The 22,700-nt window shown below is 33.9% G+C and overlaps 1 protein-coding gene across 5 annotated transcripts; it reads left to right on the forward strand.

Annotated features, from left to right (window-relative positions):
* The first annotated feature begins 3,205 nt into the window (after positions 1–3,205).
* Positions 3,206–22,262, forward strand: LOC105317958 (intraflagellar transport protein 122 homolog). 5 transcript variants are annotated; one of them, XM_066082529.1, is made up of 30 exons: positions 3,206–3,356; positions 3,573–3,803; positions 3,957–4,033; positions 4,597–4,734; positions 5,159–5,234; positions 6,166–6,241; positions 6,492–6,683; positions 7,070–7,208; positions 8,654–8,836; positions 9,255–9,313; positions 9,630–9,773; positions 10,070–10,207; positions 10,782–10,946; positions 11,474–11,593; positions 12,216–12,334; positions 13,269–13,422; positions 13,724–13,885; positions 14,342–14,508; positions 14,911–15,082; positions 15,421–15,523; positions 15,882–16,022; positions 16,463–16,477; positions 17,609–17,706; positions 18,006–18,106; positions 19,118–19,283; positions 19,636–19,747; positions 20,162–20,290; positions 20,608–20,693; positions 21,614–21,778; positions 22,137–22,262. In XM_066082529.1, the coding sequence occupies exons 1-30, from the start codon at positions 3,298–3,300 to the stop codon at positions 22,215–22,217; spliced, it is 3,768 nt and encodes a 1,255-aa protein (XP_065938601.1). In that variant the 5' UTR covers positions 3,206–3,297; the 3' UTR covers positions 22,218–22,262. The 5 variants fall into 5 exon arrangements, with proteins under 5 accessions (XP_065938601.1, XP_065938602.1, XP_065938603.1 ...); XM_066082530.1 differs by having other exon boundaries at positions 16,466–16,477; XM_066082531.1 differs by lacking the exon at positions 16,463–16,477.
* The last annotated feature ends 438 nt before the right edge of the window (positions 22,263–22,700 follow it).

Genomic DNA, 22,700 nt, shown 5'->3' on the forward strand with positions numbered 1-22,700 from the left:
TTACTAACCATTTTTGAGTGTTTGCTTCGAATTATAAGCAAGATACAGAGAATTGCTAGCAATTCTATGTTTGTACACAGATCTTAAAAGCTAAAGATTAAATCAAAGTACTGATAGTACTGAAAAGCGCTAACCCAGCTTCTGTATGTATATAACAGATATATGTATATAGCATTTCAGCTTCTGTATACGCACTATATTTCCTCATCACTGCATGACAGTCCCTGCAATGATGTATGTAAGCCCCGTACATTAATTTCACAATAACCCGTAAATTAGATTCACAATAGCCCGTGCAGTTATGTGCATAAACCTCTGAAACTGGTTCCCTAACCAGTTTAAATGATGTATACTTTTGCTTAGAGAGGGCGGTTATTCGATGCACCGGAAGTTGAAGTCTAACGACAATAAAGGGCTGAGCTATGCTTAGCGCTTTAAAAAGTAAAATAATTGTCAATATTTATTACGAAAATTTTCAAAATCTGTTCTTCCAGAAACCAACTTATTGAATTGTAAACTTAACCTTTTTAGCTCACCTGAGAATGGGGCCACAATGGGGGCTGATTAGTTTCTAAGAAGAAGATTTTTAAAGATGACTCTGTTTATTCCTATGTAAAACATCGACCTCCCATCGTGGCCCAAACCTACCCCCAGGGGTCATGCTTTTCACAAATTTGAATCTACACTAACTGAGGATGCTTCCACACAAGTTTTAGCTTTCCTGGCTAATTAGTTTCTGAGAAGAAGATTTTTAAAGATTTACTGTATATAATCATATGTTTAACTTCAATCCCCCATTGTGGCCCCAACCTACCCCCAGGGGTCATGATTTTCACATCTTTGAATCTTCACTACCTGAGGATGCATCCACACAAGTGTCAGCTTTCCTGGCTGATTAGTTTCTGAGAAGAAGATTTTTAAAGATTAACTGTGTATATTCCTATGTAAAACGTCGATCTCCCATTGTGGCCCAAACCTACCCCCGGGGGTCATGATTTTCACAATTTGAATCTTCACTACATAAGGATGCATCCACACAAGTGTCAGCTTTCCTGGCCAATTAGTTTCTGAGAAGAAGATTTTTAAAGATTTACTTTTTATATTCATATGTTAAACTTCGACCCTCCATTGTGGCCCCACCCTATCCTCAGGGGTCATGATTTTCACATCTTTGAATCTACCTGAGGATGCTTCCACACAAGTTTCAGCTTTCCTGGCCGATTAGTTTCTGAGAAGAGGATTTCTAAAGATTTACTCTATATATTAATTTGTTAAACTTCGACCCAGGAAAGCTGGAACTTGTGTGAAAGCATCCTCAGGTAGTGTAGATTCAAAGTTGAGAAAATAATGATCCCCAGGGGTAGGGTGGGGCCACAATGGGGGGGGGGGGGTCAAAGCTTAACAAAGGAATTTATAGGGTAAATCTTTAAAAATCTTCTCAGAAACTAATCAGCCAGATGATTCTTTATAATTGTTAAGACTTTGGCCTCAGGACAATTCTTTGGCCTCACGAGAAGGTTGAGAGTTTACTGTACGTTTATATCCCATATATAAACTATTGTTAGGGATCTTTTTGAGAACTGCAATACTCAACACATGATATGACTATAAAATCATCCTGTTAGAAAAGGGACTAATGATTATAAACATTAGAATATCCAGGGGAAAATGGATTTTATTTATACAGGATGAATTATTGTATATTGTCCAGATAGTTTGTATTATGACTCCATTGAGCTGATTTTATCATACCTATTGTTCCTCAGGTGAGCGATGTGGCCCATGGGCCTCTTGTTTGACTTGTCAAGGTTTATAGGATGCGCATGTACCCCCCTCTCCTCCACTTTTAAAATTGTTGCTTCGTATGTGCCTGCTTGCATATGAGAAAATTGTTTATGTAGCATTTGGCATACAAAAAAATTGTCGACATCCGTTTCCATTTTTTAACTAACTCTCTCTCTCTCTCTCTCTCTCTCTCTCTCTCTCTCTCTCTCTCTCTCTCTCTCTCTCTCTCTCTCTCTCTCTCTCTCTCTCTCTCTCTCTCTCTCTCTCTCTCTCTCTCTCTCTAATTCGTTGATGTTATATAGTTGCAGGGATGGGGTTATGGTAATTTGTAATGGTAAGTGAGTGCAATTAATTGCGAATTTGGATGTACATGTAATTGAACGTAATGTGTAATTGACCATTTTTTTTTCAATCATAATATAAATGTAAATAAATTAATAACTCTTAAAAAGGCATGTAATTCAAATTACTTTTCAATTAATTATTTAAATTACACATTGATGTATATGTAGGAATTCATACGAAAGCTGTCCATTATACATTGTCACCCACACTTCCAAATGCATAAGATAGTACATGCTGTATAAAAAAAGAAGACAAAATATAAGATCAAGTTAGGAAGAGTGCAGTTTTTAATATAAACATTTTTAATGATTTTCTATCAATGAAAAGTTTCCAAAATTTGCATTTAAAGTTTGATAAAATTAAAATAAAAAACTATCAAGTCACGCTTTTTAATTGACAGTTTGACCTATAGAGCTATGGCTGTAATTGAGTTTTTATAAGTTTTTGCTGCCAAATCTTTTCACATGGTGGGTTCCCGTAATAAACAATAGACCAATAGGTATGAATTGTGTTTTAATACTGAACAATTGCATGTGCAGTCTGCTCTCTACTCCAGATTAACTATAACTATTCAGTTTCAGTGTCACAGAAAAGACCTGTAGAAATAATAGATGTAAGTTAGTAGACATGAATTCTTAACGTTAATTAATGAACATTAGATACAACTGAGAAAATGCGAAGGTGCTGTAGCAAATCATTAGTAAAATTTCATGACAAATTTGTAAATGTCAATAAATTCAATAAATGTATTTTCTCTAATATGAATTATAATTTATTTATTTACTTTTGCATTTGCAATGTGATTGTGATTTAATCAATTACATTTGAAAATCCTTGTAATGGTAATTGACTGTTTTAAGCAAGTAATTGTTATCCAATTATAATTACTTTCGTATGAAATTGACCACATCCTCGGTTAGTTAATAATTTTCAAAATGTCACACGGTTGACAATAATGCAAAATATGTGTAATCTCGCCAAAAACACCACCGTAAAACATTAAGATTGAACAATCCGGAATATTCAAGTGAACGTTGTTGTAGTCTGACTTTTACAAGTCCCAAATTTCCTGTTTCAATTGACATGCGCAGTGTAGTGAATTCCAAAGAGGTACTCTTGCAGTGAGATTCTATCGCAAGGCAGGTTTTTATGCGATATTTGTGAGCGATGCGTGCTGTACCGATCTGGGTGGACAAAGTACATGACAGAGATAAAATTGATCAATGGTAAAAACGCATTAGATAACAGAAATTTATTTTTATTTGATCGGTAAAAGATTTTGAAGATTGTTTACCTTAGAAACCTCTCAGCTTGTTCGAATTTTCTCCAAACAATTTATCTCATTACTGCGTTTCTCGTATCAAACTGTAATGAGATACGAGAGAAATTACTGAAAATGTCGATTTGTCAATTTTATTTATGATGTACATAATTTTTTGTAGCATTTGGGGTCTGTGCTTTAGACCCGATGGCAGTCAGCTAATAGTAGCAGCAGGAAACCGGGTGTTAGTGTATGACACGAACGACGGGTCCCTGATTCAACCTCTGAAAGGCCACAAGGACACAGTTTACTGTGTATGTTATGCCAAGGATGGCAAGAGATTTGCTTCTGGCTCTGCAGACAAAAGTGTCATCATATGGACAAGCAAATTGGAAGGGATTTTGAAATACACGTAAGTTCCATGCATGTACCAAAAAATTGGCTATTAATTACCTTGATTTGATAATGTCAAGTATTACATGTTAACAATAAAACATTTTGAAAGACGTGCTTAGCATGTGTAACACTGACTGAATTTCATTGAGATGATTATCATTTCTTTCAGACACAATGATGCTATCCAGTGCCTAGCCTATAACCCAGTGACCCATCAGCTGGCAAGCTGTGCAGTCAGTGACTTCGGTAATTATTTTCATTGCACTGCAATATTCACCTATTACACATATCAAACATTTTGAAAGTGTAAAATATATCACTTACATGTAGTATTAAGTTAAATTAAACACTCTTGTTAATAATTGTTTATGTCTTGTTTAAAAAGCCATTTTAGATTATGAAACTAAAGAAAGTAACGCACCAGGTACAGGAGACGTGTATATATTAATTGACACTTGATTTCTTTTCTGTTCATTTGTTTCATTGTTCATTGTTGATTTTTCCAAATGTTTAGTATGTTTTTTGTTCTTTATTTAATGCATCAAGTACCGGTATAGGTTATTATTGATCGATCAGCTTTGTGTATCAATTTTTAAAAATAATATATAAACAGCTATAATACGGTTTCATCATTTTTTTATCAGTTTTCAAGAGTGTACGTATATGTGGTGAAATTAATACAGGAGCTTAATTTTTCAAAAATTTGAAGGAAGAATTGAAGCCCTGATTTTGTATACCTGTAACAGAGTAAACTTGTTTAAAAGTATTGGGAAGTGACAATATATGACTTATTGACTTATATGTTATAGGACTCTGGTCTCCAGAGCAGAAAAATGTGTCCAAACACAAGGTCAACAGCAGAATCACCTGTTGTAGCTGGACCAATGACGGACAGTACCTGGCCCTGGGGTTGTATAATGGGCTGGTCAGCATCAGGAATAAGGCAAGTAGTTCGATTTGCTTACAGAAACATGTTTATTTTTCAGAGTCTGGTGTATGTTTGCTGCTGGTTAATTTAGCTTCTAATGAGTGAACTGACTGTTTCAATATTTCTTGTGAAGAATTTTTATTTCTATGAATATCAAATTGACTGTTACTTGGATGTCTTTGCTAGTCAAGTGTAATGTTCGATCCACTTCTCCTCCCATTTTACCCTGGTAAGAGAAGAGGCTAGCAAAAATCTCTTCTAGGCAATGACCAAATTGAATTATAAGTTGACACATTCTTTCACTCTTTCCTTAGAATAATGTGCTTTTAAAATTTAAATTATATGTTCTTTGCCTTCATAAGAATGTGACTGCAAATAATTAAGGTTTGACTTGTCATATTTATTATTATTTATACATGTAAATTATAATTTTTATCAGGGAGGAGAAGAGAAAGTGAAAATAGAGCGACCTAACGCTGCCACCTCACCTGTCTGGTCCCTGCAGTGGAACCCGTCCAGGTGAGATATATAGTTTTACATGTATAATATATTGATTCACTGGAAACATTTGTATTGTGTTTCCTCTGAACTTCCTGGAAAATCAACTGAAATATTTGTTTTAAGTTTCATGACAAATCACATATAGGTTTCACAGTTACTGCTAAAATACAATTTTAGAGAAATTTTAGAAGCAGTTTTGTTTAAAACTTTTTTTTTACTAATATATAATGCCACATGTTTATAAGAATTATTATCATGCTTTAAATTTCATTTGATATGGAACACACATAAACTTGGTTTTTCCATGACCCTCATCAATGTGTGTATGTATCCTTATGAAAGATAATATCTGATATGAATTATTTTAGAATTGATAACAATGGTTTGGTAAAGATAAAGATGTAAGTTTATTTGAATATTATTCATGGAAGCAGGAACTTGTATCCTATAAAAATGTAGATGGCAATGAGATTTTTGTTTGGTGAATGGAAATATTACACACTCAAGCTGATCATGCATTGTAGCTATTTTTCACACAGGTCATTTTATTTTTGTGGGTTTTGCATCAAATTTGTGTGTTTGTTTGTCAATGTTATCATTTTTTTTTTTAAAGACAAAAATTTATTGTTAAATTGAGATAAAATGAAATGATTCAGATCAAGTTGTTTACCACATATAATTTGTTAAGGATTTGGTATTAGTACTTTTACAAATTTATTGATACAGGTATATTGAATTTTTACAACTTGACAAAATCAATTTCGATGATTTTTACCATCGCAAAAGCTACAGGCCTGATTTTAATTATAGATCTGATATGAAATGTTCATTTTAAAATAAATCTTCAAGTATATTTCTTTATTTTTTTTTTAGATAACTTTATGCCAACTAATCAACAACATACTTGTCTGTTATTCAAATAACTTAATTTTTGTTTTTTAATCTGTAGAGAAGAGTCATATGATGTTTTAGCAGTGGCTGATTGGGGTCAGAGGTTGTCATTCTATCAGCTGTCAGGGAAACAGGTAAATGCAGTTACATATGTATATGTAGTACACATCTTTTCAAATTGTTCATTTAAATTAGAAAGTGTTAAAAGAAATTGTATGCAGCTGTACATCTGTGCTGTGATAAAGTAAATTACTAAATCATATTTTGGTTGTATTTGTATGAAATATGTTACATGCATTTAAGATAAAGTTTATGTAATAATCTTTTTTTCTAATCAAAAGAAATTTTAAATTGAAACTTTGAAATTTTTATTTTTTTTTGCAGATAGGAAAAGACAGGTCCCTGGGCTATGACCCGAACTATGTTGGCTGGTTCTCCAAGGGGGAGTATGTAGTGGTGGGAGGGTCCAACAAGCAGTGCTGTCTACACACCAAGGAGGGGGTCAAACTCGGGGTCATTGGGGACCAGACCTCCTGGACGTGGTCCGCAGCCGTCCGACCCGACTCTAACTATGTGGTCAGTTCGTAATGGCAGGAATGATTTCAATTGGTTTAATATGTTATGATAGTTTGATAGAAAAAAAAAATGCTGTATTTCAAACTTCAATGAGATTCTTTGACAGAAGAGTTTAACACAAGCCAGCTGTTCTTTTCTGATAATATTTAATTTTTGTTTTATGTCGCCATATTATTTACATGTAAAAGTTTTCAAGTTCTATAATATTTTAAAAATTATTATGAAAAGATGAATGTTATTTTTGTAAAACCAAACTTTGATAATTATTGTGTCATTTCTTTCACTATGAGTCTTCATTTATGAATAAACCCATAAAAATCACTGTTTTGATATGAACTTATATACTTGTTCAGATAAATATAACTGAATTATTTTTAATTGTACAGGCGGTGGGATGCCAGGACGGGACGATTGCGTACTATCAGCTGATCTTTAGTACCGTCCACGGTCTGTACAAGGACAGGTACGCCTACAGAGACAACATGACTGACGTCATTATCCAGCATCTGATCACGGACCAGAAAGGTAAAACATCTCGTCATACAAGAGACCATTTCAGAGAAGCAGGCACTTGCAGGTATTCATTAGAATTCCCAGTCTCTATGCCAAAAATTTTGTGAGTGCTTGCAGGTCCCCTGCTCTGCTGAAGAGGTATTTTTGTTCACTTTAGCGTGTGCCCTCATGTGTAGACCTATATAATAGCTAGATTTTTAGTTCCTGGGTGCATTATTTGCTGTGTGTGTAAGCTCCATATTATAGGATACGTTTGAATTGATAATTGTTCAGCTTTCTTTTTTCTTCTTTTTTCTTCAAATTTTGGTGGGTTTTTTAGAATGATTTGCATAATGACTCGACAGACAATTCCATTTGAGTGAAAATATTGACTTGTTTAAACACAAAATAACTGTAATTGTAAATAAACTGTGTTTTTATTTCTTTTATTTTAAAGGCTATAAGGTTAGCTAATTCTTATCTTGTGGTGCTTCAAGTTTACAGTCATAACTACATGTAGATCAAAGATGTTGGACATGTAAATTCTATGAAATTTAACATTTAACACTGATCAGAGATCACATTGTGTATTCATTTGTTTTTGGAGTAGTTGACAATGCTTGCACATACTCGATCAATCGAGACATTCGCTATGGTGAGCAATCTCACATCTGACTATGGTTCTCAGTCAGATCTTTTCCTTTAATTGGTCAATTGGATGCACTCTTGCTATAATTACTAATTAAAACCAATGTCTCTGATAAATTTTGATTTCTTACATTGTATGTAAAGTAACTTTAATTAAGCTTTCATTTTCTCAAAATTTCTTTTGTGTCTGCATAAATGAATATCTTTCCCCCGTGGATTTTTTTTTGCACTTGTAATTATACTGTAAACCAATTTAAACATTTATTTGGATGTAAAAACATTTTGTGAAGTGAATATCGATGAAGTTATTTCTTGTCATATTCTGTCCGAAAATTATCATATTTGTTACAGTAAAATTATCATATTTGTTACAGTAAAACTATCATATTTGTTACAGTAAAATTATCATTTTTGTTACAGTAAAATTATCATATTTGTTACAGATAACCTACAACGTCACATGCTTCATTGCAGCAACAATTTTATCAAATGAAAGTTGGTTTTCAGTATAATGCAGATGTGTAACTGTTATGTAAACTTAGGTGCAGATAATTTGTTACAGTTGTAGTATTATCCATTATTTCGTAGCTTTTGAACGCATGTGTACATTTATTTTACTTCTGCCTTTTGATGTACATGTAGTTCCTTAAAATTTGTTGTGAATTGGGTGTATCTGGAGTTTATTTTTATATGTATCCTTTAGTTGAACTGGATCTATTAATACAAAAGAGATTTGCTGCGATTGAGATTCGTTTTAACCGGATGCATGCATGATGAACATGTCATGTGAATATAGTAATACATGGTTAGATCAATTTTATACCCTTCAGTGAAGTGCATGAGACAGGAAATGTTGATTAAGGAGGGCTACCAAGTCCTGCACAACTGTGCTTTTGTTCAGGACTCGTGGGAGGAAAAAGAACTGAATGTCAAACCCAAAACACTGGAGGGAATTCGGACTGAACTGGGGGTGTGTCGCTCGCCAGTGTTTTGTTGTAACAGTCAGTTGACAGGTGGAGATAATCATATTAACTTTCTATTAATTATTATGAAGTTCCAAGTTGGTTGTTGGATTTACAAAAGATTAATTATAGTTGCATGGAAAATTGTTTTGTTTTCTTCAATCTTGCTTGGTTGTACAAAGTACGTGTTATTCACAGTTCTTTGTTAGCTGTTGGTTTGTTTCAGTGTTGTATATTTGTATGTGTTCATACTTTGTAAAGAAATTGTCATTTTAAAATTTAATAATTAGGCACCATGATCCATTATCATAATCCTCACCATCTTAAATCATGCCCGCAACATTGCTTTTATACTGTCCTTTTAAATGAGATAATTATGTAATCTAGATCTAATCTTTTATCTGGTATTAAAATTCCATGCACCACATACATGTATGCTATGGTTTAATTGCATATTGATTTTTTTCAGTGAGGATTAAATGCAGAGATTTGGTGAAGAAGATTGCCATATATAGGCACAGACTGGCAGTAAGTTAACCTTTTAATTTATTAAACCTCAGTGATACAACAGTCCCTGAAACGTTCTACTTTCTCACTTAAACGATGAGCAGTGAATGCACGGAAAAATGGGAAAGTAGAACAATTCAGGGACTGTACATGACTGTATAAGATCATGCAAACCCTTGAATGAAAAGACTTCTTTTTTTTTCTTTAACCTTTTGTAAATATTTCATCTCAGCATTGTATTCAAAGGAACTTGATACTCAGGTTTGTTTTCATCTTGTTTAGAATCGTCATTCTATTCCAACAGCATCGACTGTACTTTCACTTTTCCTTTGTGTAGGTCCAGCTGCCTGATAAGATAGTGATTTATGAGCTCTACTCTGACGATGCTGCTGACATGCACTACAAAGTCAAGGAGAAGATAAACAAGAAGTTTGACTGTAACCTGTTGGTCGTCTGCTCCATGAACATCATTCTCTGTCATGTAAATTTAAACTTTCATGATACATCATCTTTAAGTGTATTAATGCCTCCTCTCTAGAAACAATTTTCATCAGACAGATTGATCGCATGTAATGATGCATTATGGGTTTTACTTGGAAATTTAATGATACTTTATATTGTAAAACTTCTTTGCTGTTCACTCTATACAAATACAGCTAGATATTAATCGTTAATCCAACATGCTGAATACTGCATTTACCTCCTTTTGCGATTGAATTTCTTGTACATAGTAGTTTGTACATATAACATAAATTTATATGCTTCAAATTTCAACAGGATAAACGACTGCAGTGCTACTCCTTCCAAGGGATCAAAGAGAAGGAATGGGTGATGGAGTCTCTCATTCGGTACATAAAGGTCATAGGCGGCCCCTCTGGGAGGGAGGGGCTTCTAGTGGGCCTAAAGAATGGGCAGGTACGTGTCACGCCGGACCACCCCCAGGGCAGTGAGGCAATCCTTGTTGGCCTAAAGGATGGTCAGGTGGGTGCATGACCTTTGACCTTCACCTCCTACAAGGTCATCCTTGCACCACCTTTTCCTTTGGGTCAACCTTGCTCTCTGTTTGTTTTTGGGTTTTTTTATATCGAACATCTAATACCTTGGTTGTATGGTAAAATTCTGTGACTGCATATATGTATCATTCCTCTAATCATTTTTTTTAAAAATTAATGAGAAACTTATTACATGTAGACAGGTGTCTCTACCTATGTTTCTTTATATATGTACATGTTTAAGAATAATATTAATTCAGTGGTGAGCATTAATTCAGATCAACTAAAAATTATAATTGAGCTATTATGCTGATAAAGATTCGATGCCCAACACATTTTGTTACTTTGATTTAAATTGTACTTTTAAGTACTATGTACTTTTAAATCTGTCAAAAAATTTCCTTTTAGTACATTAATTTTACTTGAACTCTACAAGTTTTAAAAATCAAATAAGATCAGATCTGTACATTACATATTTCATGTACATTGTTCTGTAGATTATGAAGATATTCGTGGACAACGCGTTTCCCATCATGCTGTTGAAGCAGAGTACGTCAGTGAGATGTCTGGACGTCAGCGCCTCCCGCACCAAGCTGGCTGTAGTGGATGAACACAACACCTGTCTGGTGTACGACATCAACACAAAGGACCTGTTATTCCAGGTATGTAAATACCTGTACAAGTGTAGGTGCTGTAACTTTAGACCTACCTTGCAAATATAAAACATTTATTGAAAAAAAAAAAATCTGACCTAGCTTATAGATAGTGCATATCTATAAAAAAAAAGTTCATCTGACTTAGCTACACATTTCTAGAAGAAAAAAAATCATTAGAAACTTAAATATAACACATTTCTAAAATAAATACAACTTCTATTTTGAGAGAAAGGGACGAAAAAAATAATTTTCAAACACCTAAAAGTTTAATGTACATGAATTTATTATTTTGCATGCATATTTTGTATTTAGGATGTGTAGATAGGAGTAATGCAATTTAATGCTGATGTGTATCTTTTAATAAAAGGACATAATTTTCTTGCATTATTCAAATTTATCATTTTGAGAGAGATAAACATTTTAATTTGTAAACAGTTTTTGGTTAAAGGAAATTTAATAGCCCAGTTGTATAAAAGTTAATGGTAGTACTGTGTATTAACTTTTTTATTTGATTTAATTTAATTTTTTAACAGGAGCCCAATGCTAACAGTGTGGCCTGGAACACACACTATGAGGACATGCTCTGTTTCTCTGGTAACGGTCTACTGAACATCAAGGCCAGCAACTTCCCTGTCCATCAGCAGAAATTACAGGTGAGATAAGTCTCTAAAAGTAATTACAGGTGAAATCGGTTTGAAAACATTAATAATGTTGTAATATGTCTTTTGTTTTCATTTTAATATGTATAGAATCTCATTAATGGATTCAGAAAAAACTGCATTTTGGGGGGCAATATTAGTAGAGGAATTACTTTTTGCTGAGTGATTAGGTGATACATGTAACTATCTTTTTGATGTCTAGAATTTAGGTGAAGAATTATATGGTTTTGTCTCAAATCATCTATTTCTATTCATGATTTTCATTTTGACATTCCATTTCATAGTCGGTAAGAAAGCCCAGTTTGATTTCCATGGTTTTATTTAATTAAACCTATTTGTTCTTTATATTCTTGATTTGATTTACATGTAGGTAAGGTAATAAGCTTGAGAATTTGTTGTTGCTCATGTTAAAGAAAAATCATAAGTTGTTTTTAAATAAATAATAAAATTGTAAAAGAATTTATCTTACACATCTAATTGTAAGAGTGGTATTTTCACACATTTAAAAAATTATTGGCATAAACATCAATTTATTTAGAAGACCGATTCAAAATATTCCTACATCTGAGTCTTGTTCTTTTGGATTACGTGTTTAACCCAGTGATATTTCTGACAGGGCTTTGTGGTGGGATTCAGCGGGTCCAAGATTTTCTGTCTCCACATCTACTCCATGTCCTCGGTGGACGTCCCTCAGTCTGCCTCCATGTACCAGTACCTGGAAAAGAAACTCTTCAGGTAAGCTCAGGTACTGCACAGGTGTGCTAGGCCCATAGAGGTACATCACAGGTGAGTTAAGTGTACAATGGAGTGATACATCACAATTGTGTAAAGATACTGCATAAGTGCAGTAAGTGTCTGTGTAAAGATACAGAACGGGTGTGGTAAGTGTGTAAAGCTGCAGCACATGTGTGGTAAGTGTGCATAATAAGATAATTTGCCTCTGTGCTTTGTATGTTAACATAAGTGCAGTACTGCCAAAGAACTGTGAACACTAGCACCTGTTTCCCACCTACATTTTACATCCAAATACATGTATTTCTGAATTTCTGTCAGATATTCAAAAACAAATTTATCTACTAAAAAGAATGATCAAATCCTAATTATTGATTTATATCAAAATAAATTTGTAGTCAAATTATTAATTTTTAAACAGAAGTTTTGCTTACAGGGGGGGGGGTGCTGTAGATATATGTCTCCCCCCCCCCCCCATGAAACAACAAATCCTTTGGTATTAATATGCAAAATAACAATATATAAAACCCCTCAAAAGGAATTTTTGTTTCACGTGGGGGAATGATGTTTTTAAAAACATTTCCGTTTTCCATTATTTTCTATTATGAAATGAGCTATTTTAACCAAAAATACAACAGTTATCTCTCTTTGTTTGACCAAATCATTTATATTCAGTGAAAATATACATAAATGTTTCTATTAATTATAAAAAAATAATTTTAATTAGACAACTTTCCAAAAATGACTTTTAGTTCGTCGGCTAGACAATGCTATCGTTCGCAGCTCTTTATAGAATTTTGATTTTACTCTTATTACATAATATGTGATTTTTTTTATTCCTACCAAGTGAATAAGAAATATGAGATTTGCGAAAAGTTACAGTGTTTGGTGGAACTGTTGTTTGCATCCAATCAGTGTTGATCTTGTCATATTGTAGAGATGCCTACAAGGTGGCATGTCTGGGGGTCACAGACGGGGACTGGGAGGTACTGGCTCATGAGGCCTTGGAGGGGTTAGACTTTGACACAGCCAAGAAAGCATTCATCAGGATCAAAGACCTCCGCTATCTGGAGCTCATTCACTCTATAGAGGTCAGTAGATAGATTGATAGTTGTTTAAATAATATACATGATTCAAAGCTTACACAATATATTATTTTTATATGTACATGACTGATAAATGATTCACTTTTAAGAGGATGATGCTCTTATGATGTATATTACTACACTTTCTGGCTTGGTTCAGAGTTGTGAAGGTGATATAGTGAAGCTTTATCTGTTATGACTTGCATGTCTTTCTTGAATGTTCATCAGTATAATGAATAATGTCAGAAAAATATGATATGTAGAAATCTCATGCCCTGGACTTAAGTGTTTTATTTAATGTTTACAGGAGCGAAAGAAGCGGGGAGAAAATGACAACATGGTGTTCCTGGGAGACATTTACAGCTACCAGACCAAATTCAACGAGGCCGCCAAACTGTACAAGAAGTCGGGCACGGAGCAGAAAGCTATGAACATGTATACAGATCTCAGGATGTTTGACCAGGCCAAGGTAGGCTCATGGCCTCTCACGGGGAAAATTTTGTCTTTACTCCTTCTTATATCTTTCTGTCATTTTTTATATGCTATTCTAGCTGAATCGGTAAATAAAAAAGACTAAAGTAATATTTAAGAGAAATGCCCTAATTTTGTTTTTTAAAAATATGGACACAATAACTGGCCCCATTTCACTAACGTTTTGAAATTTATGCTATTCTGAATTTATATCCTTATAAGATGTAATAAGCATAAATTTGAGGTAAAATCTATTTAAAGTTTGAAAATCTAGGCAAACAGATTGGGACTGTTTTATGTATTGAAGCAAAATATTTGTGACTCAAATGCCCCTTTGAAATGATAAGAATATCATTGCATTTAAAATGCTTTTTTATCTGAGTTGGATGTATGTAATAAAACATAACTGTTGTGAGCATAAAATTCATCACATACAATGGTCTTGCCCTCTTAGGAATACATTGGATCTGGTGACCCTCTGGACAAGAAGATGCTGATCACAAAGCAGGCTGACTGGGCCAAGAGCAGCAACGAGCCTAAGGCTGCTGCTGAAATGTACATCTCAGCAGGAGAGTTCTGTAAAGCTATTGACATCATCGGGGAGCATGGATGGGCGGATATGTATGTATTAATAACACACTTATAACATGATGTTTAACTTCAGTAGGACAATTGTTGATGGTGGTATTCACTGACAACAATAAAAAGCAGTGTTTGTACAGTGTATACTTGTGATAGTTGTACAGTAATGTATTTTCAGAGTTAACTCTGTTTCTTACATGTAACTTATTGTTAAAATTTTTGATACTATTTTCAAAATTAGTTGAATTTTTTTGAACCTGGACTTTTCATCAGAGTGAAAGAGGAGACAAAAGTCTGTAATTTTAATTTTATAAGGCCTTGGAAAATATCGCAAATAAAAGATAACTGGACAAAAGATCACGATACTACATTTTCAAGGCAAAGATATTAAATAGCTATGACAATGAATATCTGTGACAATGGACATTGTATTGACTTTAGGATGATAGACCTGGCCCGTAAGTTGGACAAAGCTGACCGCGAGGCACTGAGTCGAGCCGCCATGCACCTGACAAAGATGGAGCAGTACCCGTTTGCTGCCGAGGTTTACAGTAAGATGGGAGACATCCGAGCTCTCATCAACCTACATGTAGAAGCCAAGCACTGGGAAGATGTAAGATTATAATTCCATTTACTTTTATGATTGTTATGTAAAATTTTGTTATTGGAATTAAACCATTAGAACTTCTTAGGGGGTTGAAGAAACAAGTTTTTAATTTTGAAAGTTCTTGTTCTCTCTTACATATTTTGTTGGTTCCAAAATGTTTAAAGTTTTAACAGACGTATTTTGTTGAATCAACAGGCTTTTAATTTAGATTTAAAAGGATTTCATATCCAGGTGACTCTTTATACTCCTAGCTGAGCCACTTATCTAATGTTGTATTTAAAGATGTGTGCTATGAGTACTACTGAGGTAACCGTTGTATTTTCAATTTACTTTTTGTTTTTCAGGCCTTCACATTAGCGGAGAAGCACACAGAATACAAGGAGGAGGTGTACGTCCCCTACGCTCAGTGGCTGGCCGAGAACGACAAGTTTGATGACGCCCAAGAAGGTATGACAATTCCTAAATCCATAGTAAATGAAAATGTCTTTTGTTGGTCAGTCTAATCACAAGCTCCCCCTAACATTCTCTAAAAACTGAACTTTATTTATTTTACAACGATTGATAAACAAGTTCTACAACGTTTATTGATATCTTTCATTGGCATGGATGTTAGTACACATTATTCTTTCAATTCTTTAAAATATATTTGTCTTATTTGTTGCTCTTAATATCTTTTCCTCACTGAATTGTTTGGTTTATATCATGGACAATGAAGGATTTGTTAGATAGTACTTGTACATGTATATTACATACTTGATACATATTTTATATCTGATTCAGTTAAATCAGTTGTTTTTAATTGCAGCATTCCATAAGGCTGGACTCCAGGGGGAGGCTGTGAAGGTGTTGGAACAGCTGACTCACAATGCTGTGATAGAGAGTCGGTTCAATGACGCTGGCTATTACTTCTGGAAGCTGTCCATGCAGTGTCTGGATATAGCAAGAGGTCAGTAGAGTTAGGTCAAAGGTTGCAACTTTAGGTCAAAGGTCAATACGCTTTATCTATTTAATGAAAAAGTTGTGTATATGTACTATAAAATCATAAAAATTTGTTGGAGACCTATTTTTGAGATTTATCAAATTTTTACAAATGAAATTATTGGGCATAGTATCATTGATTGACTTGTAAAATTAATGAATCAAAAAACGTGTTTCACTATTTGTTGAGGTTGTAAACTCTTGAGTGAAAAAAGGGACCAATGAAATCCACAAAAATGGAGGCACAACAATTTCAATGATTCCTCTATAGTACAGTACTGTATAATTCAAATGTTTGGTATAAAGGGTTTTACAATATTTCATGTTTCAGCTAAAAATATTAATCACATTTCTTGATATATATATTTTGTTTAAGTTTGATTTTATACCTGTATTACCTGTTTTTAGCAGAAGATGATGAGGGTTTGTATTTTTCAGGCTGAATTTACCCTAGCTTTTACCCATGTGCTGATTTCGCTAATTAAGAAAAACATGTAATTTTGTTAGTGATATTTGAAGACCTTAGATAGGTGTGATTTAGTTTGTTTAAAAGGGGATGGCTGATCAGTATATAAGTAATATGTTTAACAAACCAGATTGGAGAAGAATATGTCTATATATAATATGAGTTTGAAGCATAGATTAGCAGAATGTGTCCGTAGATAACAACTGACTAGTTTTTAAAGGTATCACCCCAGTAATACAAATAAAAAATACCCAAAATTCGATCCTTTTGAAAAAAATGCATAGTGCATCCGATATCTAAATGGAATTAGAAAGCTTGTCAATGAACAAAAGTAAAATGAGGATCAGTAGAGGAAGTTAAAAAAGCTACACTGACCTATTTCATTATGATTGGTCAATTAAGAACTGGTGTGATACCAGTTAATAAATACCCTTATGCTTTAGAATATGCTTAAAAAGACACCCCCTCTTCACATCTACAATGGATTACATTGGTTTATGTGTACATACATTCCTGTGTTCGCTAGTGGTCAGGATGATGTCAATATTAAATTTGTAGCTATTTTATGATAATACATGTACATGTATTTACAGACGAGCTAGTGTGTGTGATTTAATTTTGTATGAAATTGATTCATGTTGGATTTTTTTGCATTTTAACAGAGAACTGGGGTATGACTTTGGTGTTAAATAATTTATTTATCATTTTTCTTAACATAATATCATCATTCAAGAGTTTTAAACAAAGTTTTAACAAAGTTTTACTTTCAAGAAGAAAGTAACATTTAAAAAATAACATCTGTTTGATAACTTGCACTTGTTCATGGTTGAAACGTGCAACTATTGATTTTTTCAATTAATATTTTGAATTAATAAACAGATGTAATTTGTACTTGTTCTTTTAAAATGAATTCTTTAAATGTGAAAATTGAAGCCATATATGCATTGTAAGGGACAAAAAATTGTGTTTTTATATACTAAAAAAGATATATAATAGTATTTATATATACTAATATTTATACACTAGTATTATATACTAATATTTATACTAGTATTGCTTATTTACATGTTTAGTGTTATGTTTAACAGAAGATTTAGAGAAGCGAGAAGAAATGCTGGCAAAGTTCCAAGATTTCCAGAGAAAGTCGGACATGTATTATGCATATCATTCCATTCAGCGATACACAGTGAGTTTTAGCAAATCTATACTTCCTCCTATCCAAGTTTGAACTGAGTGATAATCAAGACTTAAAGTTACTCAATGAAATTGGCTTACCATAAATTGATAAACATGTATACATATGAATGTGCCAAACCATGTCACTTATTACAAATAAAATTAGAGATGATTTATAAAAACTGTTAGGATTCATATTAAGCAAAAAATTTGCAATAAGGCTTTGTCAATTCTGCTGTAAAATATTTGGCAAGTCAATAAATAAAAAACAAAACTGAGTATTTGATTTTATTTGAATTTTTCTTTCAGGATGAGCCGTTCACCTCACACTTACCGGAGGCCCTGTTCAACATCTCCCGCTATCTCCTTCACATGATCCAGGGAGGGATCCCTCATGGAATCTCCAAAGTGTATCCTTGGCCTCTGTTGTCTGTCAATCACTGTATCAAAACATTAGGCAAACAATTATTGTGTATGCATGTGTATTGTACATAATTTTGATGGCCCACTCATGAATTCATAGTTCAAGGCCCATAAAAATCCTAGATAAGCTTACATTTGGTATCAGTCTCATGTTGACAACAAGAATACATAGAGGAAACTGAGTTCAAATTAAGTTATCAATTGAAGGTAATATCCTAGAGAATAGGAGAATAAGATGAGGAGAAGCCCACTTAACTAAACTACTTAAAAACAGGTAATAGCTCTTTCACAATAATATAAACTTTAAGGAAACTAATTTGTATCTAAAAAGCCAATTCTAAATGAGAAAAAATGTAGAAGAGATATGATGTTTAATAAAGAACTATATATGATAAGAGTTAAATTTGGCCCCCTTAATTCGCCATTTTTTAAGTGTTTCGGGTACAATGAAATGTTAACTAATTTTTTAGAAGAGTTGATATAACATATATTTTTCATCTATTTATTTGATTTATTTGCACTCACTGGCAGTATATGACGTCAGAAGTGACGCCATTTCTATAATTCAATCAAAATCAGCCAAAAATTGACATTTTTCTTATCTATTTACGAATGGGAAGTATAGAGCGCATGCTTGAACAAGGAAAAATTTTTTGTCACTTATTAGTCTTGGCTAGATACATCTCTGATTAAAATATTTTATTTGTTCAAGAATGCGCTCTATGTTTTCGGAAGGAAAAACTTCTTGAAAACAAGCTGTTTTACGCTAAAAATGCAAAAATGGCGGGAAAAGGTTGTCTTTACAATGTCATATTTCTAAATTGTGGGCACTTGAACCAAAATGAATATTATGTAAACACATCACATACATATCTGTACTAAGAAAACAAAGAATGATAGTAAAATGATGATGTTCATTTTAGGGGGCCATTTTCGGCCCTTATCATATATAGTCCTTTGGGAGAAAGTGGGAAATATAATCCTTGACAGTATCAAAGAGGCACTTTGTATGCCCTCGCCAAGCAGAGCAAGAACCTGGGGGCCTTTAAGCTGGCGCGGTATGCCTACGAGAAGTTACAGTCACTCAGGATCCCCAGCCGGTTCCAGGAGGCGGTGGATGTAGGGAGTGTGATGATCCGATCCAAGGCATTCCAGGACCACGATGTATGTAACAGTGACTATATTGTCTTGCTATGGCTGGTACTAGTATAATGAGGTTTGGTTACGTGTTTAGGAATGTTCCAATTCCTCAAAGCATATGTAACAGTTACTGTGTAAAACTATATGCACGTAATTGCAATTGCTAGTTATGTAAGTGGATGGTTAAGGTGTTTCATGTGTATCATACATGTACTATGTATAACGATACAATTAAAATAAGCATGAAATCAAATTTTGAAGACTAGCTGAGCCGTAAAATTTTCCCCTACTTTGAGTTTTGAACTTTTTTTTTCTACAGCTTTACCGGTACATGTATAATAAGGTATCTAGATTTTTACTGTTCTTTGTGTTTCAGGAACTCCTTCCCATGTGTTATCGTTGTTCCACCACCAACCCTCTCCTTAACAATGGAGGAAACTGCTGTGTTAACTGTCGACAGCCTTTCGTCCACTCCTTTGTCTCATTTGGTGAGTTTCTTTGAAAGTGGGCCCCACCCACTTTTTCCTGACACAACTAAATTTTTTAAATTTACATATAAAAAATTGAATTATCACGGAGTTGGCTTCCTCTACTTTTTTGGGAGTATGTAAGAAGTTGGTATGAAAATACGAAAATTAGGAGTGAAATTGAAGTTATAGGTATAGACTTTGGAAAATTCAAAATTCCCTTTTTTTTTTTTTTCTTTTTTTGCTTGTCAAGATTTTTTGGATGAGTCTGGCCCTCCCCCCACTTTCAAAAACGTGCCTGCATGTGATACGTAACGGGTCTTGATTATAAATTAGCATATTGTAATACTGTAATATCCATGTATTACTCATGGTCACATATTTTTTAATTATTCATGGTCACAATAACGTTTGTGTTTGATCTGTGTTGTTCAGAGGTGCTGCCGCTGGTGGAGTTTGTCCTGGACAGCAGCCTGACGGACGAGGAGGCGGTGCAGATCCTGGACCTGTCCATCCCCAAGGAGAAGAAGGAGGACCGCCACTGGAAGGAGGGCCGCATCGGGCGTATCCTCTGTCTAATGTCAACACTTGTGTAGTTCACATACTTAACACATGTAGTTTACATACCTCATACTTCAAGTGTTTCACAATAAGTGAACAAAGTATAGAGGTTTGAAGATTTTTCTTTATGCGTAGTTTTATACACATTAACCTTAAGTTAGAAGAATAAAAAAATTTGCTTTAGTATCATTGATTATTAATACACAATTTTTTTTTCTTCGAAAGTCAAATATGTTTACACACAGACAATAAGAAAAGCTATTATGATAAAGTGAAATAGTGATTGCACCAAGTGCTATTTGCCTTGACCGTCCCCCCAGAAGCTCAGACCCTGAGGCTGGGTCAGCCAGAGGAGGAGGAGCCTGAGGATGAGGACCCCTTCTCTGCCAAACCGATGACTTTTGATGTAAGTGTTCATGGGTGAGGGATGGAAACTATATCACAGAATTTATTTCCAAATTGAATGACCCTCCTTCGAAGAAGAGAGGGCATATTGCTATCTGTCTGTACGATGGTCCAACAACAGTTTCCGTTCATTTTCTTTGCAGAGGTTGCACATACGAAATTGAAATTTGCTATACAGATTTATCATAATAATATCTAGGTCAAGTTCGATTTAAAGTAAAAACGTCTGAGGATTTTTTTTTTTTAATGATGATAATCAGTTAAAAACAAGCCCATAAACTGCAAATTTTTGTATGCAAGGCACTTTAGCTCTACAGCTTGCCCACCTGAACTTTCTCTTAGAGTTACAAATCTGTTTTTAGAGGTTTATTTAAGCATTGAATCCTTATTTTTTGAAAGATATAGTCTCATAACTGCAACGGTGTGTGCATACAAATTGAATAACGCGCGTTAGCGCGTTATGAAAATTTGTTTGCACACACCGTTGCAGTTATGAGACTATATCTTTCAAAAAATAAGGATTTAATGCTTATATTTACATTTTTTTTACATTCTTGCCTTGTACGCAAATGCGAATTATACCTCAAAATTACTGTACTATCCTATGGGTAAGTTCAAATTAATGGAAGAGCCACTGTAACAGCCACAAACGTGATCTTTGATTTTCGCTTGTGACGTTGTATTTATCAGCGTTCAACGTTTGTGACGTCACAATTAAAACTCGACAATTAACCTTTTAGTACCCTGTCTGTGTTATGGTGCTATATCTGCAGTAGCTTTACATGCAAAATATACGTGGAATGTAAATATTAAAATTTAAAATATTGTAAACTATCAAGATGGTAAACATAAATGTAATAGATATTTGTATGGATTTATTTTGGCCTTGTGTTCATGTATTTATAACTTCATGCTTTGCAGCAGGAGGACACAGAATTCCGCCCCGTGGTTGTCACACGGTCAGTCCTCCAGACTTTATCTAGGTCAGAAGTCTACATACTCAAGTGGCCCAAACCTCTCAGATACCAGTTCTTCAGGTCCCTACTGCCAGATGTCACCATAACACAATGTCCCAAGTGTAATAAGGTAAGCATTTAATGGCTGTATTCATGTAATCAGATCTGTATGTGTATGTTCTGTGGTTTCATTTGTATTTGTCAAACACCCAATTTTTTGTGGATTTCTTTATGAAATATGGAATTTATAAGTTGCATGTACTCAGTAGAAATTTTTCATTAACCCCTATCGGTAAAACAATTATCATTCCTCATTACTGTGATATTTAGTATATTCACAAAAATTTATGCCAGTGATTTTTAACAACAGTATATCAACACTCCAAAATGTGTTTATTTTCTGGAACGTGTACATATACCTCTGTGTGCAATAACAAGTTATCTTAAGGCTACCAAAAATTCTTATTTCTTAATTATTTTTTTTTCAGCTGTTCCACACAGATGACTTTGAGCTTCAATACCTACAAAAAGGACACTGCCCGTTCTGTAGGAGCAATCTAGAGGACTGATGAGAGACCCTTCACTAAGGACTAGACACATCACCTACTTGTATCCAGAGGTTGTGAAAAAAAAGTTGATAATTCCTCCTCTCCCACCCTCATTTTCCGTGTGAAATAAAATCATGACTTTTACTACAACAGGGGGAAGAACTCTGCTGTTACTGCGTAGATCTACAATGCATCGACTGTGATGCATTAATTTGTTGTATTTTTTATCTGAATACTGTGTTTAGTTTTAAGGCTAGCACTGATGAACCGTCCAATTTCTTCAGACACACTTTTATATATTTTCTGTACTGAGAAATTTATTTTAAACCCAGATCTGATTCGATGAAGTATTGTACATACATGTACATTAGTTGATAAGAGAGATTTTGAAATTGTGTGTGTATATAATGTAAATGTAGTTCATTGTACAAAGAAGCTTTGTAACTTATTTCTTTTTTTTTCTTTTTTTTTTTGCTGTTTTATGGTGAAAAACTCATGTAACTA

The sequence above is a fragment of the Magallana gigas genome, chromosome 4 (genome assembly GCF_963853765.1).
Source record: "Magallana gigas chromosome 4, xbMagGiga1.1, whole genome shotgun sequence".
NCBI lineage: Eukaryota > Metazoa > Mollusca > Bivalvia > Ostreida > Ostreidae > Magallana > Magallana gigas.